The 24,457-nt window shown below is 43.0% G+C and overlaps 3 protein-coding genes across 4 annotated transcripts; 2 read left to right on the plus strand and 1 right to left on the minus strand.

The window, feature by feature from the left end:
- The first annotated feature begins 9,023 nt into the window (after positions 1–9,023).
- Positions 9,024–13,642, plus strand: LOC128754879 (E3 SUMO-protein ligase CBX4-like). Its single transcript, XM_053857831.1, has 5 exons — positions 9,024–9,273; positions 9,390–9,433; positions 9,843–9,908; positions 10,900–10,966; positions 11,379–13,642. Exons 1-5 carry the CDS (start codon positions 9,205–9,207, stop codon positions 12,750–12,752), a joined length of 1,620 nt encoding a protein of 539 aa, XP_053713806.1. The 5' UTR covers positions 9,024–9,204; the 3' UTR covers positions 12,753–13,642.
- Positions 13,643–17,153: 3,511 nt separating this feature from the next.
- Positions 17,154–20,340, plus strand: LOC128754880 (chromobox protein homolog 8-like). 2 transcript variants are annotated; one of them, XM_053857833.1, is made up of 5 exons: positions 17,154–17,320; positions 17,432–17,475; positions 17,650–17,715; positions 17,791–17,857; positions 18,452–20,340. In XM_053857833.1, exons 1-5 carry the CDS (start codon positions 17,252–17,254, stop codon positions 19,229–19,231), a joined length of 1,026 nt encoding a protein of 341 aa, XP_053713808.1. In that variant the 5' UTR covers positions 17,154–17,251; the 3' UTR covers positions 19,232–20,340. The 2 variants fall into 2 exon arrangements, with proteins under 2 accessions (XP_053713808.1, XP_053713807.1); XM_053857832.1 differs by having other exon boundaries at positions 17,155–17,320; positions 18,449–20,338.
- Positions 20,341–22,423: 2,083 nt separating this feature from the next.
- On the minus strand, positions 22,424–24,421 carry LOC128754674 (uncharacterized protein C17orf67 homolog). Its single transcript, XM_053857474.1, has 4 exons — positions 24,320–24,421; positions 23,497–23,597; positions 22,718–22,853; positions 22,424–22,571 (listed from the first exon to the last, which is right to left on the minus strand). Exons 1-3 carry the CDS (start codon positions 24,375–24,377, stop codon positions 22,737–22,739), a joined length of 276 nt encoding a protein of 91 aa, XP_053713449.1. The 5' UTR covers positions 24,378–24,421; the 3' UTR covers positions 22,424–22,571; positions 22,718–22,736.
- Positions 24,422–24,457: the final 36 nt, after the last annotated feature.

Below are 24,457 nucleotides of genomic sequence, written 5' to 3' on the forward strand. Positions count from 1 at the left end.
GCAGACGCCCCGGGCAGCATCTTGTCATCTCACGTTTGAGGTGATGAGAGCTCTTGAAAAAAAAATCACCTGCACCGCGAAGTGGTTTTCTATTATCTATCTAATCACCGTATGGGGATTTGGGAAATTGCCGCCTCAGACAGCGCAGGCAGGCCCGTGCAGCAGACTTGTTGCACCAGATCATGGGAGCATTGCATGATAGTTGGTCGACTGTGGGCATTCAAAGGAAACGATAAATCAGCAAGTGATCATAGTACAGATCAGCACTATGGTGAGTTGGAAAATGACTATAAAAACAAAAGTACTACTCTAAGTTACAAGATGTTGTGGCCTCAATTATAAAACTTTTATAAAACTGTAAGTCTCTCAATGATATCTATAAAAGTCTGCGTACGTACACTCATCCTATGCTAATTTCAGTTGACAAATCACACCCTATCTTAAAGTTGGCGTACGCATGAATGTGCTTTACCCTGCCTAAATTATTCTCATGTAAGGTCAATGCCAAATGAATATTCAAATTGGCACCGCTGTGAGGAGTCGCTCCTGAGTGGTGTTGTGACGTGGCGGGGGGAACCACAGAGACATTCTAAGCACCAAAGGCACTATTAAAAGGTCATTTTGTGATCTTGTTTGAAAGTAAAATGTACATTGAAACACCATTCACCATAATTTACTTTTTTAATACCTATAGATGCGTGCCAGGTGGCGTGTGCACTCTGTCGCACCTGTGCACTGTTTATAAATGCAGCCCTAGATCATCAACACCAACATTTCTACATAGCACTGCAAAGCTGCTTACTTTACCTCACATTGAACAACACAATCACAACACGTGTGTATTTTACACAGGCTGGAAATATGAGGTTGGATAACCAGAACAGGATCACGTTTCATCATGACTGCCCACCTGAAGTATATCAAGAGGAAAGATGTTCCTGGAATGAAAGGAAGACGCTCACATTCTCCTCTGCGCTCCGCTCAGAGTTTAGTTTCAAGATGCAGTGGTCAAACTTAATCAAAATCAAGCAAGCATCAGCAACTGGAAGAGAGACAGTGACTGAGAGTGAAGAAACAGGCTCAACAACCTTGAGAACGTGAGCAAACATGTTCCTCGCACTACTGGAATAATAGATAACAAGGTAATGTGACAGGATGGATATCTTTCTGGCAATGTAATAAAAAAACATATAATAATAAATCACTTCACTATGCTCCTTTTCAACCTCTCTGTTGTCTTTGATGTAAATTATACATATCTGGAAGGTTACTGTATGTCATTGTCATTGTAAATATATGGCCCCTTTAAGCCAGAAAAACAGAACCAAAGTCAAAGTCTGGTCAGTGTTTTCTGCTGACTGGCATTCATGAAGTTTGCAACTCGGCCTGATGTGGATCAACCATCATGGATCAAGATGCTTTTATTTCAACCTCCTGTCTTGGTGACATACATTTCCATTTAGGATGCATATACCCTAGCCTGGTTTTGCACCTACTAGAAAGACCCTTTCTGCTATAGTGGGAGGTTAAATTTTCATGTTCTGAAGCTTCCCTGCAAAGTTATGGCACAATGCACAAAAACGCTTTTCAGCCTGAGATAAGGTGGGTTTCGGAACGCCAAACATAAAAGTGTTGATAACTTTCGAAAAACACTTCAGACAGCTTAGATTTGATGTGCACCTACTAGAAAGACCCTTTCTGCTATAGTGGGAGGTTAAAATTTCATTTTCTGAAGCTTCCCTGAAAAGTTATGGCACAATGCACAAAAACGCTTTTCAGCCTGAGATAAGGTGTGATAAGTTTTCATTTAAATTTACAGAGATTGAAAAAGAACAGATTCAAGAACGGCTCTTATTATTTCGGCACCTTATTGCCGCTTCTCATTTTTTCCAATGTCGTTCTGTATCATGCTTTCGTTTATTTGCTTTCAGGGCCACTTTTTTCTTTCAGGTTGATACATTTGGTTTCTGTTGTGTCAGTTTAACATCCTTCATGCAATGTTTTATGCTATGTTCACTTGCTCATAGGAGTCTTCACTCTGCTCCAAAGATACAGCGTCTACTGTATCTGTCTGTCTGTAGGACAGGATTGGAACCTCTCTCTTGACCTATTGACCCAAACACCAGATGAATCCATGTGTCCACTGCTCCGGCCGCTTGTCTGCTGGCTGCTTCGTTCAGCTGTCGTCTCCTCCAGTCTGTTTGGCCATTCTCTCCTGCAGCCTCCTGCCTTGCGGCACACATGTCTGCTCCTAACCTCTCCCAGACACCGGGCTTGGCTGCTGTCACTGGCACTACTTCAGCAATAGCGAAGTGAACCGAAACATGCAATGCTTAAGAACTATTTCCCCCAAGAGCCCTTTCAGTGGCATAAAGGAGCTCCTTGTTTTCATCTACCATGCAGGGAAGTGAGCCGGTGATGGAAAACTGCGGGTAATTGATGTTATTAAGCAAACACCAAAGTCAGTCATTATGATAATGAGCTGAGAATATACAGCAGCGCTGGCGGTTAGTCGCCTCAGGTGGCGGACAGCTTTCCCATTTAGTCCTCTCACCACGTCACCACATCACCAGTCCCACGACATTTCTTTTTGAATTAGTGTGAATCATAGCACAGCGCTCAACCTCATGACTGTAACCTCTGACGCACTCACCAAAGCAAACATCATCATCATCATCATCCATTACAAGTCATGGAGAGCAGGATGACTCACCACCATGCCAGCGCGCATCTCTGGTTGCACAGGTGACTAACTGCTTCCGTCACTTTGACGTTAGTGCGACTCTGCAGTCATGTCCACTTCTCTGCAAACCGACTCTTTCAGACATTCATTATCAATCTGTTGTGATAATAATCACAAATAAAATAAAATATCGCAGCTGATATTCACTCTGATGTGTCAGCATTAAAGCCATCACTAAGCAGAATGGATTAAACTTTCCACAGAAGACTTTGTTCTAATGAAGGCAAAATAAACAACCTACAGAGCAAAGCTAGCGAGCTCCTTCTGTTCTAACATGGCTTTAATTGGTCTTTGTTGTACATACAGTATATGCGTGCAATACAATATGAAATGAAATATGGAACATGAGTAAGAGATCTTTAGCACCATTATATATATTGGAAATCTGGTCAAAGATTTGGATTTTCCTATATATATATAAAATCCTTAAATTTGCTGTCTTAGATGTCATTTTGAACACCTTTTGGTAGGGCTGAATGATTTTGGCTGATAGTGTTTTTGTTTTGTTTTTTGTTTTTGTTTTTTGAGGGGGGAGCTTCAGTTGTGTTCAGCACCGTTCACTAAACACAAGCAATAAATCATTCTGTGTATGACAAACGCAAAATCATGACTGAATATCATGAAAGCATGAATCACCATAGAATACTGACTGAGTGCTGGAGCTTTGTAAACATGTCGCACAATAATCATTCAATGTGGAGGAGCTTTGTGTTTTTGTAAACTGTTGCTTTGATTTCCCCAATGTAGGACTGATAAAACATGTCTAATCTAATCTAATCTAAACTCAGACAAAGCAACAAAGCACAACAGTACATAGAAAAATGCATAAACCCAACCCTGATCACAGTGTTGTGCGTCACCTCCAACCCATGGGGCTTTTATTTCCGTGTCTAGAGAGCAATAGAGCACTCAGGGTCCGTTGATGGAAAGCAAAGTGGGACCGGTAAACCTTTAAATTTAACACATTTTCAGTGCACACTTTGAATTACACTTTGCGCTCGAGAGTCACCACAACGACGGACCCTACCATGATATCATCTTGATACTTGACAGTGCGAACCACAAGGAAAGCGATCCAATAAAGAGCAAACATGAGACGTGGGTTGAATCGTTCAGATATTCTTTGACTGTTGTTGAACTGATCCTGTTTGGCCATCAGACAGCGCAGTCACCGCTGAAGATACCATGCGGACTGGTGGAGTGTGTTGCCAGTTTTTGTACTGAGGTCTCGTGGATCAACTCCAGGGTATGTTTTTTGTTTTTTGTTCAGGTCTACCTTTTGGTTGCACCTATGTCATTGAGTATGTTGAGTCAATGACAATGAGTGATCTTGGAGGAGAGTATGTCTGTCCCTCTCTGTCATTCCATTCAAGCAGAGGAAAGATAATAATCCTATTTATGAACAACTTCACATTTTAGAAAAATCAAAATGTACTACTGAAGCACTTTCAAAAGGGAAAACCATTGAAACCATGAAACAGATTTAAATTCCATTTTGTTCCTTAAGCTGATGGGGAGGGTGGTCCACAGACAGAAGGGACACAGAGTATAATGAGTGGTTGCCCACGGTGGACTTTCACAGACGAGTCAGTGGAAGATAAATCTTGGGACCATGTTAAATTTTATCAGATTATCTGGGTTCAGATTTTAATATTGTTTTCTTGGTTGTTCGTGTGAAATGAACACCTAATAAAAAGTCAAGAAATTAATACCTCCATTTAAACAAGCTGCACAATTTAATGAGAATCCATACAGCTTCATCTCAAAATATTGGAATATTTCCTCAGACCAAGTTAAAAAAAAAATTATAATAGCAAAATAAAATCAATCATTTGAAAATGTCCATTAATGCACTCAGTGCTTAGTTGGGTGCAGGTATCAAAAGCCACTGTTCACAGACGTGTCCGGGAAATGGGCGACAATAGCCGTATTCCCATGGTCAAGCCACTTCTGAACTCAACACAATGGAAGAAGCGTCTGACTTGGGCTATGGAAAAGAAGCACTGGATAGTTGCGGAGTGGTCCGAAGTCGTCTTTTCACACGAAAGTAAGTTTTGTATTTCATTTGGAAATCAAGGCACCAGAGTCAGGAGAAAGGCTGGAGAGGAGCAAAATCCAAGTTGCTTGTGCAGTGTGAAGTTCCCACAGTCAGCTGCTGGTGTTGGTCCACTGTGTTTCATCAAGTCCAGAGTAAATGCAGCTGTGTTCCAAGAGATTTTAGAGCACTACATGCTTCCGTCTGCTGAAAAGCTCTATGGAGATGATGATTTCATTTTTCAGCATGATCTGGCACCTGCCCACAGTGCCAAAACCACCAGTAACTGGTATACTGACCATGGCATTACTGTCCTGGATTGGCCTGCCATTTCCCCTGATCTGAACCCCATTGAGAATTTGTGGGATATTGTGAAGAAGTAGCTAAAAGACACCAGACCCAACAATGCAAATGAGCTAAAGGCCGCCTTGAAGCATCCTGGGCATCCATAACACCTCAGCAATGCCACAGGCTGGTTGTCTCCATGGTCTCCACCCTGAAAAAGGATTCCCAACCAAGTACTGAGTGCATTAATGGACATTTTCAAATGATTGATTTTGTTTTGCTTGGTCTGAGGAAATATTCTAATATTTTGAGAGAGGATGTTTGAGTTCTCTTAAGCTGTAAGCCATAACCAGCAATATTAAAATAATAAAAGGCTTGCAATATTTCAGTTGATTTGTAATGAACCCAGAATGTATGACATTTTTGTTTTTTTTAATTGCATTACAGAAAATAAAGAACTTTATCACAATATTCTAATTTTCTGAGACAGTCCTGTATACGTACATGTGAAGCTGTGCACTAATAGATTTCATTGCACCTCCACGCTGTCAATCAAAGCCGGCTAAGCACTGCTGGAGGAAACTGCTAATTTGGACAGCACCGCGTCTAATATGTGCGACCGTTGCCTTGTAGGCTCAATGACCAGTCCAGCCCTGCGTGCACGTGAAGGTGTGTGTGACTTCTTGTCTGTCACTGTGATGAATTTCAAAGATGTTGTTTTTGCACTACCTTGCAGCCAGGACCAAGCAACGGCCTAAATGTGGCAACACAAACAACAGAAGTGTCTACTGCCCTGTCCAGGTGGAGAAGTTCCATCATCTTGGGGTCTTGCTCACGAGGGAAAGGAAAGATGCAGAGTACGGTCGACAAATGAATTAGTGTGATGGTGTCAGAAAGAGCTGAGGCTGGATTCTCCCTAAGAGATAAGGTGAGGAGATCAGTCACTTATGAGTGACTCAAAGCAGAACAACAGCTCCTCCAAAAAAAGAGAAGCCTGTTGAGGTGGCTGCGGCACCTTTTTTGGATGCTCTGGCCATGTCCAAAATGAGGGGCCAGGGGCAGAACCAGGTTACACTAGAGAGACTTGGTCTTTTAATTTATCTGCCCCCACAAGAGGGGAAGTCCTAGTCTTTCAATGAACATGCCATCACTGATATCTGCAACCCGCAATTGATAGCATTTCAAAATGCAGAAAGCTTTTCATTGTATTTAGTGACTCAAAATATCCACTCCTCCTTTTCTGCACTTGTTTTACTGTCTGTCACTGGTGCAAGCACAAATAAAAAGGCGTCATGAGCTCAGGTTGTTTAAAGAGGCAGTAAAAGCAGCATAACAGTGGTGACTCACTGTTGTCATACGTTGTAAAAAAGCAGCCTAAAGTGCTCAGCAGATGTGACTGCAGTTAGAGCTATTATTCGTTTTTACTTTGACATATAAGCCTTATATTATGATGCTAAGATGCAAAAAAAAGAATAATGATTCTTCATGTAGATGAGTTACAACTTACACGATCCCGAGTGCAGTTTCAACTAAGTATTGTCATGAGTGTGTAAACAGTTTGTTTGAGCAAATTTGCTCAGTTTTATGACTTGCTCTCTCCCTACTCTTGACTTGTGCCTCTGCTGTTATTTAATCAGCAGTGCAGTGACGCAGCCAGAGCATCACTTCTTCCAATGTGGAAATGTCATCCTAATCTCCTCCTCTTTAGAGTGACGTGGCTTTATGTCTAACCATTAGTCCAAACTGTCCCTAGATTTAAAAAACAAAAAGTATCTATCCTAAACCAAAGAACATGAAAGGAAAAAATATATGAAGTAGATCGCACCAGAAGGGAGCTAAATATACACAAGTGAGAAAGTAATGTCTTGATTTAATGGAATATTTTTATAGTTTATGGAACTCAATTGATAACCTCGTTCATCTGTTTGCTTTCTGCGACTGATCAATTAATGAACTGCACTGAAAGAAACGAGCGAATCCTGTCGTTCATACCTTCCACCCATCATTATGTTCCAAGATAATATTGCTGTATGGAAATGCATCTCGCCTGGCGTCAGGTGACCTATGACGCTCGCCCAGTGTAACTTTGTGTGAACGTGTGAGGTCCTTTTCGGAGCAGCTCTGTGGCCGATAGAAGCTGCGCCGCACGCCTGAGCACGAAACTATACCAACCCTCGAGCCAACCTGGGCACGAGCAGCAGCGCACCCGCGGCACCGCCCCCCTCCACCGCTGCACCCCATCACCCTATATGGACACACGGTCGTGCCTTTCTGCAATAGGCCGAGCGCTACAGCCTGCAGGAAGCCCGTGGTTAATAACCCTTTCACTGCTGAATTTTATTTCATTCCAGCGAGTGAAACAATGCGACCTTGACGCTGCCCTCGATCATCCTTTGGCTGGTTTCACTCGCGGTGAATTGACGTCTCGAGTATACGGTCGACTCAGAAAACAAATATACATGAAGCACACCGCTCAACGAGCGCTCGTGTCAACAGTTTATATTGTCGTCGCATGACGATCACGAATCACCCACTGCAACCGGGGCTGCAGGGAATCGAACCCCCGCAGATGATTCTGACCTACGACTCCGTCAACAGACCGGGAAACATCGACACATGACGCAATCTAAAGTATAATCTCCGTGTTTGACCTTGGCCAAGTGGAACTGTAAGCGCGGACTCTGATCCCCATCGCGCTTCACCGGCAATGATTCACGCCGGTTTATCCTCCGTGCGGGGTGTCGACAAGGGCATCAGATGGAATTGCTTCCAATTTCGCACTGAACACGGAAGAGATTCAGCTGGCCCTGATGTGTCAAGGTCGCAACGCCGCTGCGCCTCTTCAACGCGTCCAGCTTTTGTTTATTTGAATGGCTTATCTTCAGAATAATGCACATGGTGTGGACGTGAGAGTCGGTTGGTACAGTAACCCTGGCGAGAGGCCTTGCGGGGTCCACATAGGAAATTCAGCACCTCTCCTAGTGACCGCTCCAAGCAGATAGCGGTTTGACGGATGGTGCGTTCATGGGCCGATCGGAGCTCGCACATGCGCCCATCAAGCCTTGTGTCACACAGAAACAGTATTTGATTAGCCATATGTCTAGAAATAATAGATGTGCACGGAAAGACTTGAGGAACATGCAATAGAGGCTGCAGTGGAAACACCCATTCTTTTATTTGTTTTATATGTATTTATCATTTATTTTATACAGAAACTAGACAGATCATATCCAACTGCATATGTGCATTACCCTATAAATGAATGTTAGACCACTTGTACCCTTTGTACTTTTTCATCTGTAGGTTTGTCTTAGAATGAAATATACCATATACTCAGAGTTCACCAGTTGGGTGTCTGCTGCCGTGTCTGTTGCCCTGCAACCAGCCACTCAAACATTGCCCATTTATCATCACCACTCATCTGACAGACATTTCTGTTCATTTTTGGACGGCGAAGAAACCAAAGATTGGGTCGGCCAAGTGCAGCAAAGCCATCATAAGTGAGATGGATGTGGATTCATGTGCATATAATGGAATTAAGAATGTTCACACATTAATGTCTCTGAACAATCATTGCAACAGAACACTAACACATCCCACTCACATTTGTGTCGAATAAGGTTTTCTGTTGTTGTAAATCGCTCACTATGTAGTGTAACTTTAATAGAAGCTGATCCGGAGTGAAGTGTTTTACCCCATTGGATGTGTTGAGTAAACAAGAGAGGAAAGGTAAATGAACGCCCTCTGCACCGCACTCACTGTTCTCATATATGTGGGTCATTTGTCTCTTTTTCCTCACTAACTCTACAAGTTAATTGACAGATGACTATGAGCGCGACTGTACGTCAAAGTCGTGAGACTCATGGTCCGGTAGTTCTTGAACGCACCATTCCAACAACCTTGCACTCTGGTTATCCGCCTCCTCTGACGTCACGCCAGTGGCTATTTGCATGAAGAGCTTTCTGGCTGCGGCTTCAACTCTCCAGTAGAGACTCCGGGAGAAAGCGAGGGAAGGAGCCCGCAGAAATCGTACGGGGAGCAGGAGCGCTACGCGACCCGGAGAGAAAGATCCGACACCAGGGGTTAAAGAGGAACGGTGGATAAAATCTATCCAGAGGAGGCGGTTCTGCTGCTCGGTACCATGGATCTACCCGCCGCGGGAGAGCACGTCTTTGCGGTGGAGAGCATCGAGAAGAAGCGCAGCAGAAAGGTTCGTCACATGGACAGAGATTAGAATGATGACCCCAAAAATGATTGTAGTGAACGCTTCACATTCAAATCTATGCTTATCATGTACTGTAAGTGATCATTCCTCTCGTTGCGCAGGGGAGGGTCGAGTATCTGGTGAAGTGGCGCGGATGGTCACCAAAGTAAGTCTTCCCATGCATCATCACCATCCTGATAGCAGAAATAACCAGTCAAACGTGCGTGTGCGTCTGTGGCTTCTTCCAAGTGCAAGCATGGGCACGCGTGAGTGCGATTGCGCGCTGTACCCTCTGGTGTCCATGATGGATGTAGTTTTATAGTTTCTGCCAACAACGGTGGGTCCGTTTGTGACATTTTATGTCCTATTCTCAAGCATAAAACATACGATCATAATTAGATCAGGCTCGCATGTGCCAAAGTCAAATGCTAGTTATTCAAACTTTATGAGATTTAGAGTGAAATGTACATAAGTGCTGGGTAGATCATTGTAACGCTGCTTGTTGTCTGCTGCTTTTGTCAAATAGAACCATCATCAGACTTTTGGCCATGAGCTTATCATCTCTGTCTTATCAGATACAACACGTGGGAGCCAGAGGAAAACATCCTGGACCCCAGGCTCCTGGATGCTTTCCAAGACAGGTGGGTTCCCCCGAGTTGTCACAGTGTTTCTTCACACTCAGGAAACGTGTTGCTTGCCCGTCCTCCCAACATAATCCTGTGTTGACAAATATGCACTAGTGTCAGCTTAGCTAGCACTTCCAGGCCACTCACCAGGTTTGCCTGTGGGCTGTGTCACTGAGGAGTCAGGTGGGTTAAACAGAGGTCAGACATACCACGGGAGCTCAATGTCATTTTAGTGACATCACATTTGACATGTGACAGTGTCTCACTTAACGTCCACAACAAATACGTTGGATGTATATCATTTCTTTTTTTTTTAAATGAACTTGACAACAACAGTGTCTCATTTTTAAACATCAAGTTATTTATTCATCAATTCAATGTTGAGAGCTGAAATGGTTCTGCATCTAAAATATATAGTCTGGCATTGAAACCTTGCACAGTAATGAAGCCAGCTGACTCTAAACTCTAAAGTGATCCTCTAAATTTGTTCATGTCATCAGTGTCAGGGGGAGAGGGGCACCCCATCTTCTCATATGTATTTCTCTTTGGAAGTGGGAGAAATTTTATTGAAACTAATTGTGTGTCTCTCAGGGGAGCCAACTTGACTGAATGCCAAGCTATGAAAAAACACTGAGTTGTCACTGTAATTAGATATGGGGGAGGGGCTGACATCACCCTGTCTGCAGGAGTGAGTTATGGCCTTGCACAGACGTGGATGGAAACTGAAGTCCAAAGAGGATGATCTTTATCTCCTGCTATGGCCTCAGTGAAAAACATATTTGGTTTCTTTGTTTTTCAATCAAAGAACTGCAAAGTGTATTGAAAAAAATGGTTGTTCAGCAGCTGCGTCTACTTCACAGTTACACATCAGCAAGTTTTTTTAGAGTTACTCTCCGTGTTTCCCTCGGAGCTGGAGGACTGGTGTGACTCTCCGTTGCCATGCAACAACAACTCATGTCTGCCAGACGGTCTCACTGTTTGGCTGCTGTTTTTGTCTCCCCTGAAGGGAACGCCAGGAGCAGCTGATGGGATATCGCAAGAGAGGACCCAAACCCAAGCACCTCCTGGTTCAGGTGAGGTGAATTCCTCGATTGTGGCAAAGATCATATTCAGAATTATATTCATTGGTATTGAAATCATCAGTATTCAAAGTGATTATTAATTGATTTGAGAATTTGTTTTTATGTCAATTATTTGGTTACAATCGTGGGATTTTGAGTTTGTTCCTGCAGAGCTAGTCCATAGAACACTGACCCTGAAGGCCTGAGGAAGAGCTGAGATGTGATGTCTCATAGGGTGAAGTCAATGGCTGGGTACTAGTGATGTTTCGACCAGCTGTGGACCATTGAACTTGCCAGTTACTGTCAGTGTCAACTCGAACTGTGTAAAAGCATAATTTATTTTAAGTCATTTTTATTTCTGTTTAATGTGGCAAACAAGCTTGAGGTTGAGTTGTGTCGAGTAATCATCTGTCTGGCCTCACAGGTTCCGTCTTTTGCCCGGCGGACCAGTGTTTTGGCGGATCTACATGAGGTGGCACTGGACAAAGATAGCTGTCAGAAGACAACCCCCATTCAGATGCTGCGTCCACAGGTCCAGCAATACCAGCTGAACAGCAAGAAGCACCACCAGTTCCAGCCACTGTGCAGGGAAGGCGAGCAGCAGCCCACGGGCAAAAAGTTGTACTATGAACTCAACAGTAAGAAGCATCATCACTACCAGCCCAGCCTCAAAGTGCCTGAACCCATCTTTACTAAGCCTAGAGAGGTCAAAGCTCCAGATCTGGCGAACAAAGGATACAACCTCCCCCCTGTGCTGCAGCAAAAATGGATCCGGGACAAGGATTCTGGCTGCCTCACCAAAGTAAGGGACATCACCATGGAGCTGAAAAAACTTCCAGCAGACCTGAAAGAACCAGAAAAGGACAAACCCAAAGAGGATTCACTAACACAGTCGTTTGGAGTCAGCAACAGCAAACTGAAGATTGTGAAAAACAAAAACAAGAATGGTCGGATTGTTATTGTTATGAGCAAATACATGGAAAATGGATTACAGACAGAAAAGGTCGAAAAAGGGGAAACTGAAAGCGCCTCGAAGACCTCACCGAGTCATGATGAGGAAAACCATGTGGAGAAGATGAAGCTTGTAAAGAAGCTCGGCCTCATAAATGGCTTCTCCAGAAAAACCAACACAACTTTCTCCAGCTCTGACCTTGAGAGACATTGCACCAAAGAAAAGGAGCAGTCGTCAAAGGTTGGGCCACCTGTGACGGAACAAGATAAAGATGTCGGGGTCAAGGGTCGAGGGCTACTTCTAACAGATCAACCTTTACAAGTGACAGCCAAATCTAATCCGGTCTCCTTGCCTCTGGACACTGAATCGCCTTCTGTCACGGACAAAGCATCTGGCCCGGGTGGACAGAAGCGACGACCCTCGGACTCCGATCAGCATGGGAGTCCCAAGAGGTTTCATAGCTCTTCAAGTCCCCACTCTGCACACTCCTGTTCATCGACGGGCAAAGACCAAACCAGCCACCAGGATGTCCTCAACCTGCAGGACTCTGAGTTTCCTGACCAGGAGGAACCTATTGACCTGAGAATAGTGAAATTGCGGCCTCCAGTTTCTGTTCAGGACGATACTCAACAGCAGAAGGAAACACCAGTACACACAAACCCCCAGGATGGAGTACACTCTGTCACAGGTGACAAGGACGTGGTGGATTCTTTGGCAATTTGTACCCAAGAGGTACAAAAAGTCAATACATTTCCGTCATTCCAGCCATTCCTTGGAAATATTGTCATCACGGACATCACGACGAACTGTCTGACCGTCACCTTTAAGGAATACATGGCTGTGTAATAGCGCAACTCTTGTTTTGTACTTTGTAATGCTTGAATGTATGAACAGACATGAATCTGCTGTCCTTGCTGAAGGTGTGTGGCCATGCTCATTTCGATGGATGGTGACTGTAAACCGTGAAATTTGATTTAGAGTTTCAAAAATTGAACAAAAGGTGCACTTATTTACTTGTAAATATTTTCACTTCACGGATGTCTTTTGATTGATAAACTAAGCTGTCTACCTTGGGTGCTAATGTAATCTACTGTACATAGAAAATTCTATTGAACCCTGGTAAATTACACTGTGTGTGTCTGTGTGTATTTCTTATACGTGTGTGTGTGGGTGGGAACAGGTGGAGTTAATTAAGGATGCATGCTGCTTGGACTGATTACGCCGTTAGGCACGGAATAACAAGCAGATAAAGAAATAAAGCGCCTTTCTTTCAATGAAATGTCGTTTGGTTCGTCGTAAGGTTGGTTGTGGCATGACTCATCAGACATGCCATGGCGTTTTAAGTTGTCTTTGAAAGTGGCATTTCTGACATGTCCACCAGTGGCTTCCGATCGTCCATTCGAGATGTTTGTTGAAGCATTTCCTTCATTGTCTGAAGAATAAACGCTTCCTCCTGTCATGAATTCAAACCATCACATGATGTAGCTAATAAGCTGACACGACAGCTGGTCTGGTGAGTTCATAAACTGATGGAAAATTCTTCATAACACTGTGGCTGACTTCATGATGTAACACCCGTGTCCAGCCCTTGTTGAGTCGGTTGTGTCATGTTGTTCCTTTAAAGAAGTCATCCATTCATCCGCTGTGGAGCTGCAGGTGCACAGGTTATGTTCCGCAGATGAAAGGCTTCCTAGCATATGATTTGCAATAAAAAAAAAAAAGGTCACAGATTCTATTTGTCTGCTGTGTTTGTCTGAGGATTGTTTGAACTGGTGACGCATGGGCATTGCATGTGATCTACTAATGCTCTTCAATAACTGCTATTATCTCAAATGATACTGTGTCTGCACAGGTTTATTTGTGTCCGTGGGGATTACCCACTGTAGATTTCCAGCTGCAGCTTTCCCAAATAGAGCCAGAGAAACTGTAAACATGTGCAACAACCCTCAAAAGATTTTTTTAGGATAGAGTGCTTATGTGCATGTATAGCTATGAGTCTTTTTTTTAATGCTCACTTCTGTTCACCACAGAAGAAGGCTACGCTTGAGTTCCATTTTCATGAATAATCTTTTTCAAGGCTTTCCAACATGCTGCGGTCTCACATTTATTTATCAATGTATATCGTTTTTCTATTTAACCAGATAAAAATGCTTCGCAAACTGAGCAAAACATGAACGTGTTGCTTAAATGATGCGTTGAGTGACTGAGAAATACTGTCATTTCTTCCTGCGACTGTGAAACTGAAATCCTTTCTACCGGTAATACGACATTCATTTAAATTCCACTGCGTCGGAGACTGTTCATTCCTGACTCAAATACGTCAAGTCCACTGAGTGAAAGCATCAACTTTAGTGCTGTACTTCTTTAAAAAAAATTAAAGCTGTTTTTCTTTTTTCAGTGTGATGGTTACCAGCGCGTTCTTGCTCGAACTGCTGAGTCGCTCCCTTTATTCGTGAAATAATATACGGACCCGTTTCACTACCCACACCAAGTGCATCATTTTGTCAAATCATGTTTAGAATATTTTTGAGATATTCGTAAAATAAAACTGAGCAAAGTCTATACGCATATATCATTAATTCAGCGGCTCGTTAGGAGTGTGTCGGGAACGTTGGTCGTGTTCCATAACTTCGACGTCAGCAGGTGAGGATTCCTGCCTCACCAACATACTGTACATCGCGTGCTCTGTTCTTCCGACGCGTCACTCTCTGAACACTGGTTTGCGTGCGTGAGATAATGAGCGCTCATCCGCCTCGAGCTCGCTCTCGCCGTCAGACGACCATTTCCTCTGCGCAGCCCGCGAATCAAAGTGCTGCAGCTGAATGTGCGCCACGACAGAGAAAATGGCTCCTCTCTCGCTCGGCTCGTCTTCTCGATCCCGCCTTCTTCGTTTTTCTTAATTTATCGACGCGGTGGCGCGACGCTGTGTTGTTCATGTTGACGCGGTTAGTAGTACGATGCCTTTCGAAGGGGAAATTGATCGTTCGCGGACATGAATGTCACCCCGAAGACGCCAGCCGAGAAACCTAAATATATCACGCTCACTGTGGTTTTGAGGACAAACAGGAGTGTGAGTGTGTCTCCACTAAACATCGCTTCATGTAAAACATCATCACCCAGTCAGGTGAAAGGAAGTCAACGATCAAATGACATACACACTAAGCGGCCACTTGTACTTCATATAAAATCAGACGGCTATTAATTCTATTATTTTCCCTGTGTGGATGACATCTTTAATTACACATTAATTAAACGAATTGTCCATCTATTATTGTGAGTGAAATGTAACTAGACGAACCAAACCCGGTAAGTCCGGAAATACGCATGTAAATTACAGTGTTTTCTGTCGGATAATTCAAAATAGAATCAGCTGTCTCGGTGATTCGTTTGGATTTGTATCACCGAAATAACTCTTTTGGCATTTGTAATTCAAACAACAATCCACTCTAATAGAAACATTGTCAATTCAAGTCAAATATTGTATCGAACGATGTGTATTTCTGTTGCGGACACTGGGACAGTCGCGACGGCATTTATGTCTAGTCATTTTTCTTCTTTCATGCAGAAATATTCGCTATGCTTTCTGTGGAAAGCGCCGTAATGTAAATCTGCCCATTCTTATGAATATTTGACATTTTTATTAAGCAACCTGTGCTTCGTCGAGATAAACAATGTGGCCCACAATGCTGCGAAAATGACATTTTATTTTCATTTATTTTTGTTTGTGCCGTTGCCGCTATTTGGATGTGACACATGTGTATCTTCTACGCGCTGTTTCATTAAGGCCCGGGTCGTGCGCGGATGAAAGTCCCGTCAACAGTGATCCAAGTCCGGCCGCGTCCAAACCTGTGCTTGCATGCGCACCACTCAGTTAACTCGCTGCCGAGACAAAAATTAGGCGGATAGAAATATAGAATGACGAACACTCTTGCAAGATGTTTAGGCGCGTCCGCCTGGCAATTGCGCTGCGATGATCGTTTTGACGTAAGACGCAAATAATTGACGGCTATGATCTATCGTTGACTGCAAAAAAAAATCTGATTAAAATAACGAAATCCGACCGTAGCAGCCGACATTCACGAGATTATTAAGTACCGAATTGACTGCAAAATATATCGCCGTTTTGAACAATTGAAAGCACGCGCATAACGCCACATCCTTAGTCGTGCCCGTGATTAAAGGTAAAAATATCAAAATCCAAAACTGAAAGACTGCAGTGACCTTAGAGAACCAGGTTTTATTTAGCGCGGTGATTTATGAAGCAAGAGTGGAAAACATTTTAGATTTAATTTTAAGGTAAAACGATCCATGAAGCGTTAAAGCTTGACAGAAATGCCATTCGTTTTAACTAGTTCTTTTTCCATTTCATTCCGGAAAAAAGAAGCTGATTTAAAAAACGCAGCGCAACTAATTCATGTCGCAAATACAAATAGACCGCTTAAAATAGATAACTATTTCTCTATATTATAATAGTCATTACTTGGAAACATCTTTTGTTTAAACTTGTTTCCATGTGTTTGTTAATGGCGAGGCCAGATGACAGCGTAACATTGCATCTCATCGGTGAATATGATTGTATCACGTGGTCATAGTACATTCTTGTGGAATCTAATCTCTTTTCACAGATAACTGCGGGATCAATAACTACGCCTAGGATCAATAATATCCCTCAGTAATGATCTGTCGACTCGGATGGTTTTGCTCTCGCTGAGGCCTGAACACGTGAACTGCGTCGGAAGTGTTTGGCCTTTAACGCGAAAAGACAAGACATTGAAGAGTGCGTCTGGTTCAGAGATGACTAACGCAGATGCGGCTGCGAGTGTAAACTGCGTTGCCGGCGTCATATTTAATCTCTGTCGTTTAAATAGCGACTTTGGAATCTCCGTCATTTAAACTGGAACATTCTTGGAAACTCCGGCGGTCGTCTTGAACTGATGTCGTTGGAGAAAATGTGCGTCAGCATAAGTTTTATGCCTCGTATTCATCCAACCACGTTTAATGTCGATCCAAAATCGATTCATCCACATGTCCGGTAATTCAGATGTGACAGATTAGTTGCCATAAACCGGTACCGACTCGCGGCGAGGACATGACAGCAGCCATGCCTTCCCCCTTTCCCTCTCCCCCCGCAGACGCCACTGAGGCTCAGGCTCCGCCCCCCACTTAGCAACCCGGGCACGTAGCAACAGCTCGACCAATGGCCGCCTGTCTCGCGGGTTCCACCGACCGCGGTTCCTTAGCAACGCTGTAAAAAATTGCACTGACGTCCATTCTGCTTGTGAGTATTATGGTCTGTCGGGAATTCAGAGCCTTGCTAACGTTAGCCAAGCTAACGGTGGGTAAACATGGAGCTCTCTGCTGTCGGGGAGAGGGTGTTCGCGGCCGAGTCGATCATCAAACGGCGAATCAGGAAGGTAGGTTCTCTGCTGAAGGTGCCTCTTCTATCCTGCCATGTTTTGTGCCACATGGTGGCACCTCACTTTAACACTATCACAAGCTAACCGTTTGTTTGTGATGGCACGCAGGGTCGGGCTGAATATCTGGTGAAATGGAAGGGCTGGTCTCCGAAGTAAGTCTTGTGGTGTGGTGTGTCGAGCGTGCTTTCAGTCTCACAGTCGGACTGCGGTTGTCATTAGCTCCCGCTGCTAACCAGGCTGCACCGCGGAGGCTCGAGCTCGGAAGCTAACGAGCGCTTGCTCTCGGTCCCGCCGCGTTACTGACTTGAATGTCGGTTCTGCCGCAGATACAGCACCTGGGAGCCAGAGGAGAACATTCTCGACTCTCGCTTGTTCGTCGCCTTTGAGCAGAGGTACATTTCCGGCGGTGTCAGCAGGCGAGTTTAACCCCCTGTTTGATCCTGACGTGTCTAAATGACATTTCACAGGGAACGGGAGAGGGAACTGCACGGCCCCAAAAAGAGAGGACCCAAACCCAAGACGATCCTGCTGAAGGTGACAGTCCCCGCGTACTAACAGAGAGCGTGAATCGCATTTATCGCCCTTTATTAAACTAATGATCTCGAGACTGCGCGGTCCGCTCGTGCCGTTCCCGTCACGGCCTCGTTTAAAACCCCTCTCGCCTGGTCTGATGGTCAGGATGAAGGAAATAAGAGGAGGATGGAAACATGCAGTTTACTGAATTGAAAGGCACTGTCTCACGGCACTCCCTCTGTCTGACAAGACATAATTCGCTTGTGCGTCAAGTATTCATTTGGCCCATTAATGAATACAATTAGTTCTTCCTTCAAAATGAATGCACAAGCTGACATTTATTAACTTAAATTAAGACTGTAAATTTACATGTATCAGGCCTTTTTGAACGGAGGGGTGAAGCTCAAGTGGTTTTTAAAGAGTTCAAATGGTTTTTGGTTTGCTCTTCACTTAACTGTGTGAGATGTTGCTGTTGTCATTGTGAACCCTTGTGCTTTCACTACCTTGATTGAACCAGTTTCAGTAATAATAGAAATTCTGCAAATTAATTTCATGATGTAGAATTGTAATTTTTTTTACTTTGTTTTTGTTCTGTGTTTGACATCTTTTCAGCAGGCTGAGACAAAAGTTAAACCCCGGTCTTATGAGTTTAGGAGTGAAACTTTAAGAGGGATGCACATCACCTACCCCAACGCTGAGCCAGTGGTCACCCCACGGGCCAGGGAGGGCCTGAGGTCTGTGGTACCAAACATTTTTCCTCCAGGCACTGTCAACCGTGGAGACAGTGTGTGTGTAAAACCAATAGAACTGCCCAGAGAGCACAGGCCAGCCTCGCTCTACCAGAGTAACCGCGAAGACCGAGACCACATACCTAAAAAGAGAGGGCCCAAGCCCAAGCCGCGGTTAGATGAACCTGGAGACTCTGAGCTGCTCAATAGGAGACTGGAGGAGCATCCACACAAACTGATTAAGCTGCCGAGCGGTCAAGAGATGAGACTGCTCAAAGTAAGTCACAGATACCCCGAGGGTCACAAACACCACCACCATAAACGCCACAGACACCATCCAGAGGTGTCTGGAAACTCCCATAAGATTCTGTACATGGACTACAGCCCACAGATGCACTCTTTCAGGATGAAAGACTCGTCCAGATACATGGCCCCTGCCCATTTCAAACACCAGAGTCAACCTGTCCAGCTGCAGCGGATGGAGAAACCGAACTTATTAGACAGGCCTTCACCAACCCCCTTGGAAGATGACCTGGAAGAAGTTACATGGAGGCCATCACTGGCCAGTGCGGCAGAAATTCTGGTCACTGACGTTACCAGCAACCTGCTGACTGTCACCATCAAGGAGAGCAACACTGCAAAAGGCTTTTTCAAAGAGAAGAGATGAGACGGGTTCTTTTGTCCATTACTATTGTAAACAAAATTCGTTTTTATAGTTTGTTAAAAAGAAAAAAAACTCTTTGGAAAATGTTTATTATAAAGATAGACTTCTATTGATTGTTTTGGCAAAATAAAGTCTATGTCCCATAGTGCACATGATTTAGAACCATGTTTCTTTTACAGATACCGCCTGTAAATTTTCTTAAGAAAAAAAAATTTTTTTGTTGTTATTTTTGCCTACATCATTTACTGTCAGAGGTGTATTTTTGTCACATCTTGTGCTCGAAAACCGGTGTGGAATTAATCTGGGATTACACGTAAATTGTTCTAGATTAAATCATATTTATGATAAATTTATAATTGCTGATAAGACTGAAAGTGGCCCTATTATATTTAACAGAATATATTTAAATGAAAAGTACAGAAGCACTTTGTTTAGGAAACGATTGATGTTGAACTGCCCCAGATTCCAATGTCATAGCATTTCATATGTAAATATGAAAATTTTCCTGTGATCAATTTAATTCAAATTGTACGTACGTTTCAGTATATTTACCATTTTTTTTCATAGCAACTGCGCTTTATTTTAACAATTTCGAGTTTCAATAAATCTTTTAATCCATTTTAAATGTCCATGATGTTTAAGTTGTCCGGGTATTTCTGTGTTTTAAGTCATGTTTTTGTCATGTCGTTTGAGAGTTTGTCCGATTTTTATTTTGTTTGAAATAGTCATACCGCGATGAAAGAAAATAGATCGAACAAAATAACCTTGCCAGTTTATTGTAGTGGATGCGGAAATCCTCTCTGCTCACTTCAACAACCACCGGGCTTGATCCGTTATTCCCGACATACGACAATTTAATGACCTGTGTGCGCGCAAAAACCTGAATTAGATCAATGATTTGCTCGTTTATTAACATTGGAGCCTATTTTCTTCATGTTAATATTGGGAGTACTTCATACTGGGGGATACTTCCTGTGTCTGAGCTGGATACACCACGGTAAAAGAACATATGTGTATCATTTGAAATGTATTGGGTAGCGAGTGAGTCCATTATTATCTCTAATTTGTTCGGCGGTTCCGGTTCGAGGCCTCAAGCGGGGAACATCAGCCATTGGGGTTGCGGCGGGCCGCAGTGAGAAACTATTTTTCTGGTTTTGGTTCATGAAAAAATGTTTTTCCGTTCATAAAAGGCCAATTCCCGTGTTTCCTCCAAGGCCCCCTCTATCTAATACATATATATGTATATATATCTACCGATTATTACTGAAAAATAATTTATTTATTCAAATCTGACTAATACTAAATTTCGTAATAAAAAAAACATTTATTTCTATTCACAAAACCCTAAATGGCGAATGAAGCGTCGGCAACACTTTTATTTATTTATTTATTTTTATGTCATGAAACGTGTTTTCAGAATTTCGGAACGAGTCGTCCATCGCCCTGATCATAACAAACTGGATGCGCTAATTTCACTCTTGTTTTATAGATTATAAATGTTCAAAGAAGTGCGGTGCAATCCGCTGAACAACAAATGTCGCGAGTGCCGATAACTGGCCCGTCGCCAGTGTTGTTTTTCTTATCTCCTCAAGTCATTTATTATAAAAATGTAAACGGGCTAAGTCCGGTGCCACTAGCGAAAATGTTTTGATTTCTTGTTTTTTAATCCGTGTTTTCGTGTTTTATTTAATTGGCCGGCCGTCGAACTAGTACCTGGAATAACTGACAAATCACTGTCGGAGGAGTGGACTTTATGAACATTGGTCTTCACCTCAGAAAAGAACGCGACTTATTGGAGACCTTTGTTCGGGCTCGACGAAACAGTGACGATATGATTGTAGATCGGATTGTATCTTCTTTTTCCGTTGTAAAATTGGTGGCTTTCAGATTCCAGACTGATGGCAGATTACATTTGATCCCACTCCAAGTAAACTCTTAAAAACTCACCAGTGTCATTTCTAAAGTTTATTGCACTAAATAAGAAAAATATGACTCTGTAGCCAAAGTCTGTTTAAATCAAAGTCACAACACAACACAACACCTTCAGCAGGGTTTTGGATTAACACTCTTCAAAACTAATAACACAACATGATTTGATTTTATTCCAAATTGATTATGTAAAGAAACAAATTACTCTAGAACATTATTTCTATCTCGACAATGCCACATTACTAACATGATAACATCAACTAAATGAAAATAAACAATTAACAAAAAAAACAAATAGCAAAAAAAAATAGCAACAGGTGGCAACATTTTGATTTACAAAGACTTCTTTCATGACAGTTTTGCCTGGTAGATCGGTGGCACATGCGTCAGATTCCATTTGAATATGATATGATATGTTATATGTTTGCGAGGTCCTATTACTATTTCAGGTTAGTTATGCACTTCACTATCAGTGGCAGCTAGTCAGTAGAGGGCGCCAGGACGCCGCTCCACCGCTCACCAAAGTATGTCGAAGACATTTGAAAGTGAATAAATGTGTTTAAAAGTGAAAATGATATTCTGAACAACGTGTCTATACTCGTAGAGGAGCAAAATAAATTTTGTATAGACAATAAGTGCTTCCATTTATCCGTCCGTCGAATCAATGATGCATTCCAGCCTCAGGGCGCAGAACTCATTAGCTCTCTTCAGAGCTCCTCATGCGCAATAGCTGCTCTTCAGTGAAAATAGATAAATAAAATCATTTATAGATGGAGATTTTACAGCCATTGTTACATCAATAATATGAGTAAACTGTGTAAGAATGAATAAGTACTTTTGAATAAGTATTTTGAATACTTCTGAATAATAAAAATAAGTACCCCTACATTCCCTCAGAATTTTCTTTTCAAATTTAAGGTACCGTGGTCCACATTCCCCTGTGTGTGCGGTCATGTTTTGCCATACTTGTGAGTAGCAAATCTTGTCAAGCCACCTTCTTGTGAGGACATTTTGCTAGGTGAGTACATTTTGACCCTTGGTCGTAATTAGGTTTAAGTTTGGTTCAGAGTCATGGATAAGGTTTAGGGTGAGAGGTGGGGGAAAGTATTATGGCAATGACAACCGTCACAACGTCCCCACAAGGATAGAATAATGTTTGTGTGTGGGCGTTCTGTCTGCCAGTCTTATGATGTCCATCAAATCACTCCAGATACAGAGTGGCAATCTTAATAATGACAACGCACTTGTTGTTTCACTCATGCAGTTGAATTTATTCCTCATCAATGTGCTGAACAAACATCATTGTCTCCAGGCATGCAAGTATACTGTATCTGAGTAAATATAGCTAAGATGGGTCAATGCGTCTTCATGTCACATGGTCCTCGTGTTCCAGGCATCAGTCTTGGGCTTGGATCTGATGAGAAGAAACACATTAGTCTTACCTCTGAAAAGCATATAACCAGTCGATCCTGTTTTATTGGAACGAAACAAAATGTCTTTCTCTTTGTATTTTGTTTGTCTCTGTTGCTTTGAAGGGAAAGAAGCTGCTATATGCAGTACCACTTTAATAGCCATCCATTCAGACAGGGTATCCGTAGTTCCTGTCACAGCGAGGGTAGCAGTGAGGGTTGAGCCAGTGCTCCATGTTGGTCTCCTGGGCCCGCTGGTCCAGAGCCTGCATGTGCAGCAGATGTTCCTGTGGAGCAGACACATTTCAGCGGCTACACTATTTAGCCAATGTGAAACCCAAGTGTGAAGAAAACAGAGAAGTGTGTGGGTAACAGTGACAACAGTGTTTCATTTCCACATTCAGAATGAAAGTAGAGCGATGAGTTGAACTCCACTGAGGAAACATGTTTAAACATGTAATTATTCTACCGGATTATCTACACAAACAAAGCCTCAAAGTTAATGAAATACTGTGAATAAGAGTTGCATTTCCAACAGTATTCCAAGTAACAGCATTAAACCACAGTGGTCAATATTACTTTTTAAAAATATGTTCGCGTTATTTCCTTTGAATTAATTCATGTTTACGAACAATGAGTTGGGTGGAAATTAAATTCTGTGCTATTTAGTGACATCTCGTGGCAAGCGTGGAGACTGCGCCTTAACAAATAAAGAGCTCATGAGTCCCTTAAGGGTAGACTTTCCGACACTGAATTATTGTATGACGAATGTTTAACTGGCGAAAGAGGAAACGTTTAAACTCTTCTTTGATTTTTTTTTTTTTAACAACTACCATTCAACGATTTTCTGACACATGCATTTTTTGTTAGAGCGGAACAGAAGTGTAACATGTGACTAGTGGCTCTGCCCTTTTGTCTTTTGAACTTTACCCTCATCGGTTCATCAGGGTGGCCAGCCTTCCTGGGCCGTTCCTGCCGCTTACTGCGAAGCAGCTGCTTTGCGAAACTCTCCTTGATGATGGGGTTGGCATCTGACAAGGGAGAAATGTTACTGAGTATCCACGTCCTGATAACACAAATAGATTTAAAAATCACGGTGGCTTAAGATAGAAATGTTTTTAACAGGGCAAATATTGAATCGCAGCCCTGGTCCTAAATATTGCAGCCAAAATATCTTTTATTATAGCTCTGCTCCCCACCACGTATATTGCAAATTTGTTTTCCCTCAACACACCAGCCATTTGTCAGAGAGTTGTGTTCAGTTGCATGAATAAGCCCCTCACCACCACCAGCCTATTTGAGGTTGTTTATTCCAGTCCCAGAAGTCCCCTGGGAGCTGCTCCTTGCTCTCCCTCTACAGAGGGAGGCCCTCTCCGTCTCCATCCCTGCTTATAACTCAGGCCTGTTTAGGCAGCCATGTTGTTATGAAGAAGGTTACAAAGTGTCCATTCATGCGCCTCACTCGCCTGGGACTGCAGACTGTGAAGCATGTGACCTCTGCAGCCTGCCGCAAGTGAAAGTCCAGCTTTGTCTGCACCTGGCCACAGATGCTGACGACCACTATCCACAATACAACGTATAACAAACAGGAGGCAAATACTCAACTCCAAACACTGTTATTTCCAGTGGTCACTGAAGACATTGGTCATCCAAGGGTTTGCTATTGGAGTCGAAAACAAATTCCAAATAAACTAAAGTATTTTACTGGCTCTCCGTTGTCTACAGGTGATTTCACAATGAGAAATGTTCTTACCTGTGTAGGTGGTCAGTAAGACCATGCAGAGCAGAAAAACCAGCAGCAGCAGCTTCATCTTGCTCACCTCTCTTGTGCTGCACGTTTCAGACCTCTGGGGTCCTGACCAGAGAGCAAAGGGGCGAGGGAGGAGAAACC

This window comes from Synchiropus splendidus, chromosome 2 (genome assembly GCF_027744825.2).
Source record: "Synchiropus splendidus isolate RoL2022-P1 chromosome 2, RoL_Sspl_1.0, whole genome shotgun sequence".
In the NCBI taxonomy this organism is placed as follows: Eukaryota; Metazoa; Chordata; class Actinopteri; order Syngnathiformes; family Callionymidae; genus Synchiropus; species Synchiropus splendidus.